Below are 15598 nucleotides of genomic sequence, written 5' to 3'. Positions count from 1 at the left end.
TTGTTTGCCATCACGATGGTACGATCATGAACAGTTCTTGCCGACAGAGGCATGTCTTGTATCCGTTTGATTATCTTGTCTTTGTTCGGAAGATCATCAAAAAGTTCATTGGCTACATCCAGCATGAACGTTTTAGCATACTCGCCATCTGTGAATGGTTTTCCGTTCCTCACTATTGCTAAAGAACCAGCAAAGCTAGCCGAATTATAGTCACCTTGCCGGGTCCATACGCGGAGTTGCTGCTGGCTAGCTTGCACCCTGCTCAGAAGCTCTTGGCACGCTTTCTTTCTGCTGTCTCCCGCAGGGTATTTTGATGCAAAGGTAGCGTGGCGCGTGTCGAAGTGCCGCTTTACATTCGACCGTTTCAACGATGTAATTTTGTCATTGCAAATTAGACACACCGCAGAACCCGCTCTCTCCACAAAGGCGAATTCTTCGGTCCATTCGTCCTGAAATGTACGATACTCGTCGTCTTTTTTTCTTTTCGCCATCTTCTTCGTCGAAGGGTTAGCTTTGAGCTAATGACCGAGCAGACGCAGTCTCAGACTGATTCAAAAGGGGGCGTTTACCTGTTTTACCCAGCAACGGCAAACGTAGGCCAGTATCATCCAATTAAAATAATGGACAATTGCTCCTGCAGCCCTGAACAGGACATGCGCAGTGAAAAATCGATGGATGGATTAAAACAAGTGAGAATATTTTGTTTTATCTGCGAGCCATATGCAATCATCAAAAGAGCCACATCTGGCTCGCGAGCCATAGGTTCCCGACCCCTGGTGTAGTGTATAGTAGTATAGTGTATAGTAGTATAGTGTATAGTAGTATAGTGTATAGTAGTATAGTAGTGCAGTGTATAGTGTAGTGTATAGTAGTATAGTGTATAGTAGTGTATAGTAGTAGAGTGTATAGTAGTGCAGTGTATAGTGTAGTGTATAGTAGTATAGTGTATAGTAGTGTATAGTAGTATAGTGTATAGTAGTGCAGTGTATAATAGTGCAGTGTACAGTGTAGTGTATAGTAGTATAGTGTATAGTAGTGTAGTGTATAGTAGTATAGTGTATAATAGTGCAGTGTATAGTGTAGTGTATAGTAGTATAGTGTATAGTAGTGCAGTGTATAATAGTGCAGTGTATAGTGTAGTGTAGAGTAGTGTATAGTAGTGTATAGTGTAGTGTATACTGTAGTGTATAGTAGTATAGTGTATAGTAGAGTAGTGTAGAGTAGTGTATAGTGTAGTGTATAGTGTAGTGTATAGTAGTGTAGTGTATAGTAGTGTAGTGTAGAGTAGTGTAGTGTATAGTAGTGTAGTGTATAGTGGTGTAGTGTATAGTGTAGTGTAGTGTGTAGTGTAGTGTATAGTGTAGTGTAGAGTAGTGTATAGTAGTGTATAGTGTAGTGTATAGTAGTGTAGTGTATAGTAGTTTATAGTGTAGAGTAGTGTATAGTAGTGTAGAGTAGTGTATAGTAGTATAGTGTATAGTAGTGTAGTATACAGTGTAGTGTAATAGTGTAGTGTATACTGTAGTGTATAGTAGTATAGTGTATAGTAGTGTATAGTGTAGAGTAGTGTAGAGTAGTGTATAGTGTAGTGTATAGTGTAGTGTATAGTAGTGTAGTGTATAGTAGTGTAGTGTATAGTGGTGTAGTGTATAGTGTAGTGTATAGTGTAGTGTAGAGTAGTGTATAGTAGTGTATAGTGTAGTGTATAGTAGTGTAGTGTATAGTAGTTTATAGTGTAGAGTAGTGTATAGTAGTGTATTGTAGTGTATAGTAGTGTAGTGTATAGTAGTGTAGTGTATAGTGTAGAGTAGTATAGTGTATAGTAGTGTAGTGTATAGTAGTGTATAGTGTAGTGTATAGTAGTGCAGTGTATAGTGGTGTATAGTGTAGTGTATAGTGTTTTCGCTTACCCACCATTCCCCTGTTAAAGATGGGGCCGTTGTGGCCACAGTAGATATTAATCAATGCATCGATTAACCGCGTTTCTGGTAATATCACGTGCTCATAATGCCGTGAGTGTCCGTACGTGTTAACATCGCGCTGTTTTAAGTATTAACACGAACTTTTTGCCGGAGCTTAATTGAGCCCTCCAACGCGCATTTCCCCAAAAAACTTTCTTGACGACCAAACCGCTGCGCGGTTTGGATCCTCCACCGGACATCCGCCGTCGCGTTACGAAAACCCTTGACGTTTACAAAGGAGAGCAGGCTGGTGGGTCGTCGTAAGCCTACGACATTAAATTCGGGGGGGGGGGGCGGGGGGGGGGGTTTGATGGGGTGGGGTGGGTGGGGTGGGGGCACAGATGATGATGCATCGGGTCAGTCTCAGTCGGTCAACCCGTGGCGCCTGGGGTGCGCCCTGTGACCTAAGGGGGCGTTCGTGCGCTTCACGCCGGACTAAACGTGTGAGCGGCCCGGCCAGAGCGCCGCCGCCGCCGCCCCGGTGGAGAACGGCGGGGGTCGTTGTCGGGGGTCGTTGGGGGTCATCGGCGGGGGTCGTCGTTGGGGGTCGTTGGCAGGGGTCGTTGGCGGTTGTCGTTGGGGGTCGTTGGGGGTCGTTGGGGGTTGTCGTTGGGGGTCGTTGGGGGTCGTTGGGGGTCGTTGTCGGGGGTCGTTGGGGGTCATCGTTGGGGGTCGTCGTTGGGGGTCGTTGGGAGTCGTCGTTGGGGGTCGTCGGCGGGGTTCGTTGGGGGTCATCGGTGCGGGTCGTCGTTGGGGGTCGTCGTTGGGGGTCGTTGGGGGTCGTCGTTGGGGGTCGTCGTTGGGGGTCGCAGTCCGGGCGTAGCACCTGGCTCGCGGGAGAGGAGCGAGCCGCCCACGATGGACCCGTGGAGGGCGACGGCACGGTAGAGAGCGGGGAAGCAGCAGCGCACGCTCAGCCGGCGGCTGTCGCCGGCAAACACGCCGCGGCACAGCGGGTCCAGCAGCCAGTCCGCCAGCTGTGGGGACACGCACGCGGGAGGGGAGAGCGGGGGGAGGGCGAGGGGAGAGCGAGGGGAGAGTGAGGAGAGTGAGGGGAGAGCGAGGGGAGAGTGAGGAGAGTGAGGGGAGAGCGAGGGGAGAGCGAGGGGAGAGGGGGAGGGTGAGGGGAGAGCACACACATACACACACGCATGCATGTATATGGGGAGCGGTGGTGTAGCGGTTAGCGCTACGCTGTGCTACGAACCCGATGACCCGAGTTCGATTCCCGCTCACCACCAGTGACGATTATCTGAACCGGTCCTAGGCCTCCCCTAGGTCGACTCAGCCTCAAATGAGTACCTGGTGCAGTGTGTAGTAAACATCGCCACTGGGGAGACAAAGGCGGTCGGGCGTGGTGCTGGCCACCCATCCCCTCGTGTGCCACACCGGCCTTCATAGGTGGTGCTGCTCGCTAACAGCACTTGCCCCTACAGTCTGTTAAAGCTGTGTGTGTGTGAATTTGTAGGCACGAGTATGTGTGTGTACACGCGTGTGTGTGTACACGCGAGTGTGTGTACGTGCGAGTGTGTGTGTGTACACGCGAGTGTGTGTACGTGCGAGTGTGTGTGTGTACGCGCGAGTGTGTGTGTGTGTGTGTGCGCGAGTGCGTGTGTGTGCGAGCGTGCGTGTGTGTACAAGCGAGTGCGAGTGTGTGTACGCGAGCGTGCGTGCGTGTACACGCGAGTGTGTGTGTGTGTACGCGAGCGTGAGTGTGTGTGCGAGCGTGCGTGTGTGTGCGAGCGTGTGTGTACACGCGAGTGTGTGTACGCGAGCGTGTGTGCGCGTTTCTTTCGTGTGACCTCGTCCCCGAGCCTGTGCCGGGCCAGCGCGTCCACGCTGAAGTCGTCGCCACCGCTGCCATCGCCGCCCCCGCGGACGAACGGCTCCCGCAGCACGTGCCACGCGAGGGGGCGCGAGAAGGGGGGCCGCCGGCTCAGGGCAGTCCTGCGGGGTGGAGGCGGGGCGGGGTAATGGTTGAGAGAGAGGAGGAGGGGGTGGGGGGCGGGGGTGGGCACAGTGCGGACAGAACAAAGCGTGATGCGGACGGCGGTCTGGAATGTTGATCGTTGGTCCGAAACGGCGATCTGTCCGGAGCAGACGGCCGCGATGTCGGCGTTGTGAGGAGCGTTCTTTAACTTACCCGTGAGCGAGTGGGCACGTGGGCGAGCGGGCGAGCGGGTGGGTGGACGAGCGGGTGGGTGGGCGGGTGGGTGGACGAGCGGGTGGGTGGGCGGGTGAGCGGGTGCGTAGGCGGGCGAGCGAGCGTGTATGTTAGAAGAGGGTTCGTGTTCGGTACAGGGGTAGTGTTAGGTATATTAGTAGTGTTAGTTTCAAGTATAGGGGGCAGTATTAGTGGTAGGTATAAAGTTAGTGTTAGGTATATTAGTAGTGTTAGTTTTAAGTACAGGGGCAGTGTTAGTGGTAGGTATAAAGTTAGTGTCGTGTATAGGGGTAGTGTTGTGTGTCGCGGTAGCGTTGTGTGTAGGGGTAGTGTTGTGTGTAGGGGTAGTGTTGTGTGTAGGGGTAGCCTCGTGTGTAGCGGTAGCGTTGTATGTAGCGGTAGCGTTGTGTGTAGGGGTAGTGTCGTGTGTAGGGGTAGTGTTGTATGTAGCGGTAGCGTTGTATGTAGCGGTAGCGTTGTGTGTAGGGGTAGTGTCGTGTGTAGGGGTAGTGTTGTATGTAGCGGTAGCGTTGTGTGTAGGGGTAGCGTCGTGGACGGGGGTAGTGTTGTGTGTAGGGGTAGTGTTGTGTGTAGGGGTAGCGTTGTGTGTAGGGGTAGTGTTGCGTGTAAGGGGTAGCGTTATGTATAGCGTTAGCGTTGTGTGTAGGGGTAGCGTTGTGTGTAGGGGTAGCGTTGTGTGTAGGGGTAGTGTTGTGTGTAGGGGTAGTGTTGTGTGTAGGGGTAGTGTTGTGTGTAGGGGTAGTGTTGTGTGTAGGGGTAGTGTTGTGTGTAGGGGTAGTGTTGTGTGTAGTGGTAGTGTTGTGTGTAGGGGTAGCATTGTGTGTAGGGGTAGCGTTGTGTGTAGGGGTAGCGTCGTGGACGGGGGTGGTGTTGTGTGTAGGGGTAGTGTTGTGTGTAGGGGTAGTGTTGTGTGTAGGGGTAGGGTTGTGTGTAGGGGTAGTGTTGTGTGTAGGGGTAGTGTTGTGTGTAGGGGTAGTGTTGTGTGTAGGGGTAGTGTTGTGTGTAGGGGTAGTGTTGTGTGTAGGGGTAGGGTTGTGTGTAGGGGTAGTGTTGCGTGTAAGGGGTAGCGTTATGTATAGCGTTAGCGTTCTGTGTAGTGTTAGCGTCAAGTGCAGCGGTCAGCGTCGCGTGCAGTGTTCGGCCTGTATATCCGTGCGAGGGCTCCGTCTCACCACAGCGAGTTGGGGAGGGTGTGCAGGGTGCCCCCCGTGAACACGAAGCGGTTCTTGGCGGCTGGAGACGCTCGCGTCACTGGGAGCACCGAGTCAGAGAGGCCCAGATCGGAGAGCTACGAGTTGACACACGGGGAGACGCGGGGGGGAGACACACGGGGAGACGGGGGGGGGGGGGACACACGGGGAGACGCTGGGGGGAGACACACGGGGAGACACACGGGGGGAGACACGGGGAGACACGGGGGAGAGACACGGGGGGAGACGCGGGGGAGACACATGGGGAGACGCGGGGGAGACACATGGGGAGACGCGGGGGAGACACACGGGGAGACGCGGGGGGGAGACACACGGGGAGACGGGGGGGGGAGACACACGGGGAGACACGGGGAGACGCTGGGGGGAGACACACGGGGAGACACACGGGGGGAGACACGGGGAGACACGGGGGAGAGACACGGGGGGAGACGCGGGGGAGACACATGGGGAGACGCGGGGGAGACGAGGGGGAGACACACGGGGAGACGTGGGGGAGACACACGGGGAGACACACGGGGAGACGCGGGGAGACACACGGGGAGACACACGGGGAGACACACGGGGAGACGCGGGGGGGAGACACGGGGAGACACGGGGGGGAGACACGGGGAGACGCGGGGGAGACACACGGGGAGACGAGGGGGAGACACACGGGGAGACGCGGGGGAGACACACGGGGAGACGCGGGGGAGACACACGGGGAGACGCGGGGGAGACACGGATACACAGGGAAGCACGGGGGACACGTCGGGAGACGTGGGTGAGCAGTGAGACACGGGTACGCAGGGAAACGTGGGGAGAGACGGGTGCGTGGGGAGACAAGGGCGAGCGGGGAGATGCAGAAAGGCACAGGGAGGCACGTGGACACGGGTACACGCGCAGACACGCAGAGATAAACGTAACCACACAAGATGGGGAGAGACGGAGAGACAGGGGGAGGGTGAGCGGGTGGGCTTTGGAGTGGGGGTGAGCGAGTGAGTCGATGAGTCGGTTGTGATGAAGGTGCAGTGGAGAGCGAGTACGTAACTAGGCGAGGTGTTGTGGCGAGCGTGGTGTTGTCACCGTGTTGTGGCGAGCGTGGTGTTGTCACCGTGTTGTGGCGAGCGTGGTGTTGTCACCGTGTAGTGGAGAGCGTGGTGTTGTCACCGTGTTGTGGCGAGCGTGGTGTTGTCACCGTGTTGTGGCGAGCGTGGTGTTGTCACCGTGCTGTGGCGAGAGTGGTGTTGTCACCGTGTTGTGGCGAGCGTGGTGTTGTCACCGTGTTGTGGCGAGGGTGGTGTTGCGACCGTGTTGTGGCGAGCGTGGTGTTGTCACCGTGTTGTGGCGAGCGTGGTGTTGTGACCGTGTTGTGGCGAGCGTGGTGTTGTCACCGTGTTGTGGCGAGGGTGGTGTTGTCACCGTGTTGTGGCGAGCGTGGTGTTGTCACCGTGTTGTGGCGAGCGTGGTGTTGTCACCGTGTTGTAGAGAGAGTGGTGTTGTCACCGTGTTGTAGAGAGAGTGGTGTTGTCACCGTGTTCTGGAGTGGGTGGCGGTATTGCGACACGGGTGGTGGTGTTGCGACACGGGTGGCGGTGTTGCGGCGAGGGTGGCGGTGTTGTGACGCGCGTGGCGGTGTTGCGGCGAGGTTGGCGGTGTTGTGGCGAGGGTGGCGGTGTTGTGGCGAGGGTGGCGGTGTTGCGGCGAGGTTGGCGGTGTTGTGGCGAGGGTGGCGGTGTTGCGGCGAGGGCGGCGGTGTTGTGACGCGCGTGGCGGTGTTGCGGCGAGGTTGGCGGTGTTGTGGCGAGGGTGGCGGTGTTGCGGCGAGGGTGGCGGTGTTGTGACGCGCGTGGCGGTGTTGCGGCGAGGTTGGCGGTGTTGTGGCGAGGGTGGCGGTGTTGCGGCGAGGGTGGCGGTGTTGTGGCGAGGGTGGCGGTGTTGCAGTGAGGGTGGCGGTGTTGTGGCGAGGGTGGCGGTGTTGCGGCGAGGGTGGCGGTGTTGCGGCAAGGTTGGCGGTGTTGCGGCGAGGGTGGCGGTGTTGCGGCGAGGTTGGCGGTGTTGCAGCGAGGGTGGCGGTGTTGCGGCGAGGGTGGCGGTGTTGCGGCGAGGGTGGCGGTGTTGCGGCGAGGGTGGCGGTGTTGCGGTGAGGGTGACGGTGTTGCAGTGAGGGTGGCGGTGTTGCAGCGAGGGTGGCGGTGTTGCAGCGAGGGTGGCGGTGTTGCGCGAGGGTGGCGGTGTTGCAGCGAGGGTGGCGGTGTTGCGGCGAGGGTGGCGGTGTTGCAGCGAGGGTGGCGGTGTTGCGGCGAGGGTGGCGGTGTTGCGGAAAGGGTGGCGGTGTTGCGGTGAGGGTGACGGTGTTGCAGTGAGGGTGGCGGTGTTGCAGCGAGGGTGGCGGTGTTGCAGCGAGGGTGGCGGTGTTGCGCGAGGGTGGCGGTGTTGCAGCGAGGGTGGCGGTGTTGCGGCGAGGGTGGCGGTGTTGCAGCGAGGGTGGCGGTGTTGCGGCTAGGGTGGCGGTGTTGCAGCGAGGGTGGCGGTGTTGCGGCGAGGGTGGCGGTGTTGCGACGCGCGTGGCGGTCGTGCGGTCGTCACCAGGCACAGGGTGTTGCCCCCGACCAGTCCGTTCGGCCTCACGCTCCGCGGGCCGAGTTCGCTCACCGCCCCCTGTGGGGAGCGCGAAGATCGCACCCAGCCTCCCAGCACGGGCCCAGCCTCCAGCAGCACCACCTGAAGACAAAGATCCCACCCAGAAAGCCTTCAGCAGGCTGTCGGGGCACGTGCTGTGCACTCGCTTCCGGTTGCCGAGCGAATAACAGGGACTCCTCGACTTACGAACGAGGTAGGGTTCCAGAGGTACCGTTCGTTAAGTCCAACTTTACTCCCGTCCATTCCAAACGTGTGCACTAAACACGGGGAATGGTATTACAAGTTGTATAATCTCCTGCAGATGTAGATGCCACTGGTGCTTCATGATCTGTAGATGTAGATGCCACTGGTTCTTCACGTTCTGTAGATGTAGATGCCGCTGGTTCTTCACGTTCTGTAGATGTAGATGCCACTGGTTCTTCATGTTCTGCAGATGTAGATGCCACTGGTTCTTCACGTTCTGCAGATGTAGATGCCACACTGGTTCTTCACGTTCTGCAGATGTAGATGCCACTGGTTCTTCATGTTCTGTAGAAGTAGATGCCACTGGTTCTTCACGTTCTGCAGATGTAGATGCCACACTGGTTCTTCATGTTCTGTAGAAGTAGATGCCACTGGTTCTTCACGTTCTGCAGATGTAGATGCCACTGGTCCTTTACGTTCTGCAGATGTAGATGCCACACTGGTTCTTCACGTTCTGCAGATGTAGATGCCACTGGTTCTTCACGTTCTGCAGATGTAGATGCCACTGGTTCTTCACGTTCTGCAGATGCAGAGGCCACTGGTTCTTCACGTTCTGCAAATGTAGATGCCACACTGGTTCTTCACGTTCTGCAGATGTAGATGCCACTGGTTCTTCACGTTCTGTAAATGTAGATGCCACTGGTTCTTCACGTTCTGCAGATGTAGATGCCACTGGTCCTTCACGTTCTGCAGATGTAGATGCCACTGGTTCTTCACGTTCTGCAGATGTAGATGCCACTGGTTCTTCACGTTGTGCAGATGTAGATGCCACTGGTTCTTCACGTTCTGCAGATGTAGATGCCACTGGTTCTTCACATTCTGCAGATGCAGAGGCCACTGGTTCTTCACGTTCTGCAGATGCAGAGGCCACTGGTTCTTCACGTTCTATAAATGTAGATGCCACTGGTTCTTCACGTTCTGCAGATGTAGATGCCACACTGGTTATTCACGTTCTGCAGATGTAGATGCCACTGGTTCTTCACGTTCTGCAGATGTAGATGCCACTGGTTCTTCACGTTCTGTAGATGTAGATGCCACTGGTTCTTCACGTTCTGCAGATGTAGATGCCACTGGTCCTTCACGTTCTGTAGATGTAGATGCCACTGGTTCTTCACGTTCTGTAGATGTAGATGCCACTGGTTCTTCACGTTCTGCAGATGCAGAGGCCACTGGTTCTTCACGTTCTGCAAATGTAGATGCCACACTGGTTCTTCACGTTCTGCAGATGTAGATGCCACTGGTTCTTCACGTTCTGTAGATGTAGATGCCACTGGTTCTTCACGGTCTGCAGATGTAGATGCCACTGGTCCTTCACGTTCTGCAGATGTAGATGCCACTGGTTCTTCACGTTCTGCAGATGTAGATGCCACTGGTTCTTCACGTTCTGCAGATGTAGATGCCACTGGTTCTTCACGTTGTGCAGATGTAGATGCCACACTGGTTCTTCACGTTCTGCAGATGTAGATGCCACTGGTTCTTCACGTTCTGCAGATGTAGATGCCACTGGTTCTTCACATTCTGCAGATGCAGAGGCCACTCGTTCTTCACATTCTGCAGATGCAGAGGCCACTGGTTCTTCACGTTCTATAAATGTAGATGCCACTGGTTCTTCACGTTCTGCAGATGTAGATGCCACACTGGTTATTCACGTTCTGCAGATGTAGATGCCACTGGTTCTTCACGTTCTGCAGATGTAGATGCCACTGGTTCTTCACGTTCTGTAGATGTAGATGCCACTGGTTCTTCACGTTCTGCAGATGTAGATGCCACTGGTTCTTCACGTTCTGCAGATGTAGATGCCACTGGTTCTTCACATTCTGCAGATGCAGAGGCCACTCGTTCTTCACATTCTGCAGATGCAGAGGCCACTGGTTCTTCACGTTCTATAAATGTAGATGCCACTGGTTCTTCACGTTCTGCAGATGTAGATGCCACACTGGTTATTCACGTTCTGCAGATGTAGATGCCACTGGTTCTTCACGTTCTGCAGATGTAGATGCCACTGGTTCTTCACATTCTGTAGATGTAGATGCCACTGGTTCTTCACGTTCTGTAGATGTAGATGCCACTGGTTCTTCACGTTCTGCAGATGCAGAGGCCACTGGTTCTTCACGTTCTGCAAATGTAGATGCCACACTGGTTCTTCACGTTCTGCAAATGTAGATGCCACACTGGTTCTTCACGTTCTGCAGATGTAGATGCTTCCACCGCGATCTATTGTGTAGCAGTTGAACTTACGACTCTCGGCCTGAACAGGCAACCGGACACACAGGACAGGTCTGTTCTTATCTCTGAAAGTTCGTAAGTCGAATGTTCGGAAGTAGAGGAAATCCCTGTACGTTACAAGGTCGCACTCATTGCACACAAAGTACTTGCAACAAATGAACTGTGATACCTCGCCGATCTCGTCAAGGAGCATGAACCATCATCAAGCGAACTACTGGACGATCTGTGAAAAAAGACTGGAATATCTGTGAAAAACTACTGGACTACCTGTGAAAAACTACTGGACTATCTGTGAAAAACTACTGGACGATCTGTGAAAAAAGACTGGACATTTGTGAAAAACTACTGGACTACCTGTGAAAAACTACTGGACTACCTGTGAAAAACTACTGGACTACCTGTGAAAAACTACTGGACTACCTGTGAAAAACTACTGGACTTTCTGTGAAAAACTACTGGACTTTCTGTGAAAAACTACTGGACTATCTGTGAAAAACTACTGGACTATCTGTGAAAAACTACTGGACTATCTGTGAAAAACTACTGGACTACCTGTGAAAAACTACTGGGCTATCTGTGAAAAACTACCGGACTATCTGTGAAAAACTACCGGACTATCTGTGAAAAACTACCGGACTATCTGTGAAAAACTACCGGACTATCTGTGAAAAACTACTGGACTATCTGTGAAAAACTACTGGACATCTGAAGACAGCCGCTCGTGTTGCGACCGAAACGTCGTGTTTTCTTTTATTATTTTTTCTATCTATGCGACTTCACCGAGAGAACCAGAGAGTACTGGACGATCTGTGAAAAAAAGAGCTTTGTAGCTCATCAGATTCCTCCGGTATAAAGAAATATTCTGATTCTGCGACCGCCAAATGGTGGTTGCTGGCGGTGGCGGTGTTGGTGGTCGTGGCATCAGCAAAAACTCTCCGGGCCGAGAGGGAGGGAGAGGGAGAGAGATCTTTGTCTGTTCGACTCTCTGGCCAATGTCAACCGATAAAAGTAAAAAAAGCGAAGCCTCCGAAATCCTCCGTTGCTCAACGGGGCCACCAAAGAAGTGGGCGGTTACACAACACCCGGGACCCCAGCCACGCACGTCGTGGGGGCAGGGGCTGGTGGATCACGCAAGGATGGGTGGGAACTGGGGCGGGGGCAGACAAAGTGGGGGGTGTGGGGGGGGTTGTGTTTTTTTGTTTGTTGGTGTTCTCAAGAACTGCGGTGAAACAGATGAATAGTTGAAACCTCACGCATACTTTTTTTTTGGGGGGGGGGGGGGGGTTGGGGGAGGGTACGATTTGTTCTTACCACCCCGTGCCCCCTACTGGACATCTGTGAGCAAAGAGCTTTGAAGCTCATCGGATTCTTCCAGATTCTGATTATGATATATTAACGCAGACTTATACAGAGACCCCCCCCCCGCCCCGATAAGCTTACACCAAAGTCGCATAGTCGCACAGACTGAAATATTAATTAGATTTGCAGTAAATTCCATAGGGCAGCATAGACTTACACAGTCGGCCCACAGGCTTATAGGAGACCCAAGCAATCACACAGATTGATAATGCATCGAGAATAGGACTATTATTATTACTACACACTTATAAAGCGAAGCCTATAGCAGAGTAGATTGACGCAGAACACGATGAGACCACTACAGACAACCATCACCACTATCACCACACCACCACTATCACCATCACCACCAACCACATCATCACCACCACACCATCACCACCATCATCATCACAATCATCATCACCACTATCACCATACCACCACCAACATCATCACCACCACACCATCATCATCACCACCACCAACCATCACCACAATCGCCAACAACCACATCATCACCATAATCACCACCAACCACATCGTCACCACCACACCATCATCATCACCACCACAATCACCACCACCATCACTACAATCGCCAACAACCACATTATCACCATCACCACCACCACACCATAATCATTACCACCACCACCATCACCACCAATCACATCGTCACCATCACCACCATTACAATCACCATCACCAACCACAACCACCAACGCCACCACACCATCACCGCCACCATCATCAACTGAGGTGAATAAAATCGGTACCACGCAAAGTGCCATGGACCCCTAGACACCTCGGATGAAATCAACACGCGGCTGCTAGAGCCAAGCGCGGCACCGGCCTTAATATTGTGCTCGCAGACACCAGCAAGCCCACCTCTGCGACGCCGTAACTCCGCAAACCTCAGGCGCGCGACCGTGAAACTCGACAGGCACGCGAACCCACCGGTCGTCTCTCGCGTGGCCGAATTTGGAGCGGCGGCGACTTTGCGCCCGCGAGTTACGGGGCGGCGAAAAACGCGATTCGGCGACCGCCGTTGAACCCCGCGTTGAAGAAGCGTCCATTGTTGACACCCTCCCCCCCCTCTCTCTCTCTCCCCCCCACCCTCCCCGATAGGTGGCGCTGTCCACTTTGGCGCGCGGGGGGTGTCGGTGGTGTCGGTGGTGGTGAGGTTCGCGACTGGCACGGCGCACGATATTCTTAATGAAGTTAATAATTATTCTTCTTTAAAAAAAACACCCGGGGTTCACCGCGAGAGAGAAAGGGGGTTGGACGGTACCTTCTTAACGGCGCCGCCTGCACGCGCGGCGTAATAGGCGCTGGCGAGCCCCGAAATCCCCCCTCCGAGCACGGCGATGGTGGCGCCTCCCATCTTGTGTCCACGCACGGGAACGTGGACCGGGGCGGCGGTGACGTCACGCAAGTCGGGTGCCTAGACCAGAGGATTTTTTAAATAATTTTTATTTTTTATTTTTTTTATTTAAAGCTTTCGTAACCGCAGGGATTCATATTATTGGTTCTTTCGGTAAAGTCACCACCACGTAGAAGGGAAAACAATAAAATGATTTTAAAAAATGTAAAACATTGTTTTTTATATATTGTGGCCCCTCCCATCTTGCGTCCACGAATGGGAAAGTGGACCGGGGCGGCGGTGACGTCACGCAAGTCGGGTGCCAGGACCAGAGGAATTTTTAAATATTTTATTTATTTTATTTCATTTATTTAAAGCTTTCGTAACCGCAGGGATTCATATTATTGGTTATTTCGGTAAAGTCAGCACCACGTAGAAGGGAAAACAATAAAATGATTTAAAAAAAATGTAAGACATTGTTTTATATAAAACATGTGAAACATTGTTCTATATTTTTATTATTACAAAGGGGTTTTTTTAATTTTCCTGTCGGATTGAGAGGTTTTTTTTAACCTCGTAATCTCCGGTGTCAAGTCAGAGGTTAAACCTCTAGATCCCGCGTGTCAGATCAGAGGTTAAACCTCTAGATCTCCCGTGTCAGGTCAGAGGTTAAACCTCTAGATCCCCCGTGTCAGGTCAGAGGTTAAACCTCTAGATCTCCCGTGTCAGGTCAGAGGTTAAACCTCTAGATCTCCCGTGTCAGGTCAGAGGTTAAACCTGTAGATCTCCCGTGTCAGGTCAGAGGTTTTTTACCTATAGATCTCCCGTGTCAGGTCAGAGGTTTTTACCTCTAGATCTCCCGTGTCAGGTCAGAGGTTTTTTACCTCTAGATCTCCCGTGTCAGGTCAGAGGTTTTTTACCTCTAGATCTCCCGTGTCAGGTCAGAGGTTTTTACCTCTAGATCTCCAGTGTCAGGTCAGAGGTTTTTTACCTCTAGATCTCCCGTGTCAGGTCAGAGGTTTTTTACCTCTAGATCTCCCGTGTCAGGTCAGAGGTTTTTACCTCTAGATCTCCCGTGTCAGGTCAGAGGTTTTTTACCTCTAGATCTCCCGTGTCAGGTCAGAGGTTTTTACCTCTAGATCTCCCGTGTCATGTCAGAGGTTTTTTACCTCTAGATCTCCCGTGTCAGGTCAGAGGTTTTTACCTCTAGATCTCGCGTGTCAGGTCAGAGGTTTTTACCTCTAGATCTCCCATGTCAGGTCAGAGGTTTTTACCTCTAGATCTCCCGTGTCAGGTCAGAGGTTTTTACCTCTAGATCTCCCGTGTCAGGTCAGAGGTTTTTACCTCTAGATCTCCCGTGTCAGGTCAGAGGTTTTTTACCTCTAGATCTCCCGTGTCAGGTCAGAGGTTTTTACCTCTAGATCTCCCGTGTCATGTCAGAGGTTTTTTACCTCTAGATCTCCCGTGTCAGGTCAGAGGTTTTTACCTCTAGATCTCCCGTGTCAGGTCAGAGGTTTTTACCTCTAGATCTCCCATGTCAGGTCAGAGGTTTTTTTACCTCTAGATCTCCCGTGTCAGGTCAGAGGTTTTTACCTCTAGATCTCCCATGTCAGGTCAGAGGTTTTTACCTCTAGATCTCCCGTGTCAGGTCAGAGGTTTTTTACCTCTAGATCTCCCGTGTCAGGTCAGAGGTTTTTACCTCTAGATCTCCCCTGTCAGGTCAGAGGTTTTTTTACCTCTAGATCTCCCGTGTCAGGTCGCAAGTTTTTTACCTCTAGATCTCCCGTGCCAGGTCAGAGGTTAAACCTGTAGATCTCCCGTGTCAGGTCAGAGGTTAAACCTGTAGATCTCCCGTGTCAGGTCAGAGGTTAAACCTGTAGATCTCCCGTGTCAGGTCAGAGGTTTTTACCTCTAGATCTCCCATGTCAGGTCAGAGGTTTTTTACCTCTAGATCTCCCGTGTCAGGTCAGAGGTTTTTTACCTTTAGATCTCCCGTGTCAGGTCAGAGGTTAAACCTCTAGATCTCCCGTGTCAGGTCAGAGGTTTTTTACCTCTAGATCTCCCGTGTCAGGTCAGAGGTTAAACCTCTAGATCTCCCGTGTCAGGTCAGAGGTTTTTTACCTCTAGATCTCCCGTGTCAGGTCAGAGGTTAAACCTCTAGATCTCCCGTGTCAGGTCAGAGGTTTTTTACCTCTAGATCTCCCGTGTCAGGTCAGAGGTTTTTTACCTCTAGATCTCCCGTGTCAGGTCAGAGGTTTTTTACCTCTAGATCTCCCGTGTCAGGTCAGAGGTTTTTTACCTCTAGATCTCCCGTGTCAGGTCAGAGGTTTTTACCTCTAGATCTCCCGTGTCAGGTCAGAGGTTTTTTACCTCTAGATCTCCCGTGTCAGGTCAGAGGTTTTTTACCTCTAGATCTCCCGTGTCAGGTCAGAGGTTTTTACCTCTAGAT

General features: G+C 52.9%; 1 protein-coding gene and 1 long non-coding RNA gene across 2 annotated transcripts in view; both read right to left on the bottom strand.

Annotated features, from left to right (window-relative positions):
* PPOX (protoporphyrinogen oxidase) overlaps positions 1–13311 on the bottom strand; it is a 28367-nt gene extending 15056 nt beyond the window's left edge. Inside the window, exons 1-5 of the mRNA XM_032977231.2 lie at positions 13078–13311; positions 7923–8057; positions 5319–5434; positions 3764–3908; positions 2788–2938 (exon numbers count right to left, since the gene is read on the bottom strand). Of these exons, the coding sequence (XP_032833122.1) occupies positions 2788–2938; positions 3764–3908; positions 5319–5434; positions 7923–8057; positions 13078–13170 (640 nt within the window). The 5' untranslated portion in view covers positions 13171–13311. The remainder of the gene's footprint in view (positions 1–2787; positions 2939–3763; positions 3909–5318; positions 5435–7922; positions 8058–13077) is intronic.
* LOC142906261 (uncharacterized) lies at positions 9547–11583 on the bottom strand. The gene is made up of 2 exons (XR_012930101.1): positions 10800–11583; positions 9547–10734 (listed from the first exon to the last, which is right to left on the bottom strand). It is a non-coding gene; the product is annotated as an uncharacterized LOC142906261 (long non-coding RNA).
* Positions 13312–15598: the final 2287 nt, after the last annotated feature.

This window comes from Petromyzon marinus, chromosome 62, assembly GCF_048934315.1.
Source record: "Petromyzon marinus isolate PM22_M1 ecotype Great Lakes invasive population chromosome 62, UKy_Petmar_22M1.pri1.0, whole genome shotgun sequence".
NCBI lineage: Eukaryota > Metazoa > Chordata > Hyperoartia > Petromyzontiformes > Petromyzontidae > Petromyzon > Petromyzon marinus.
The sequence above is the reverse complement of the archived record's forward strand: the minus strand, read 5'-3'. Positions and strand labels throughout refer to the sequence as shown.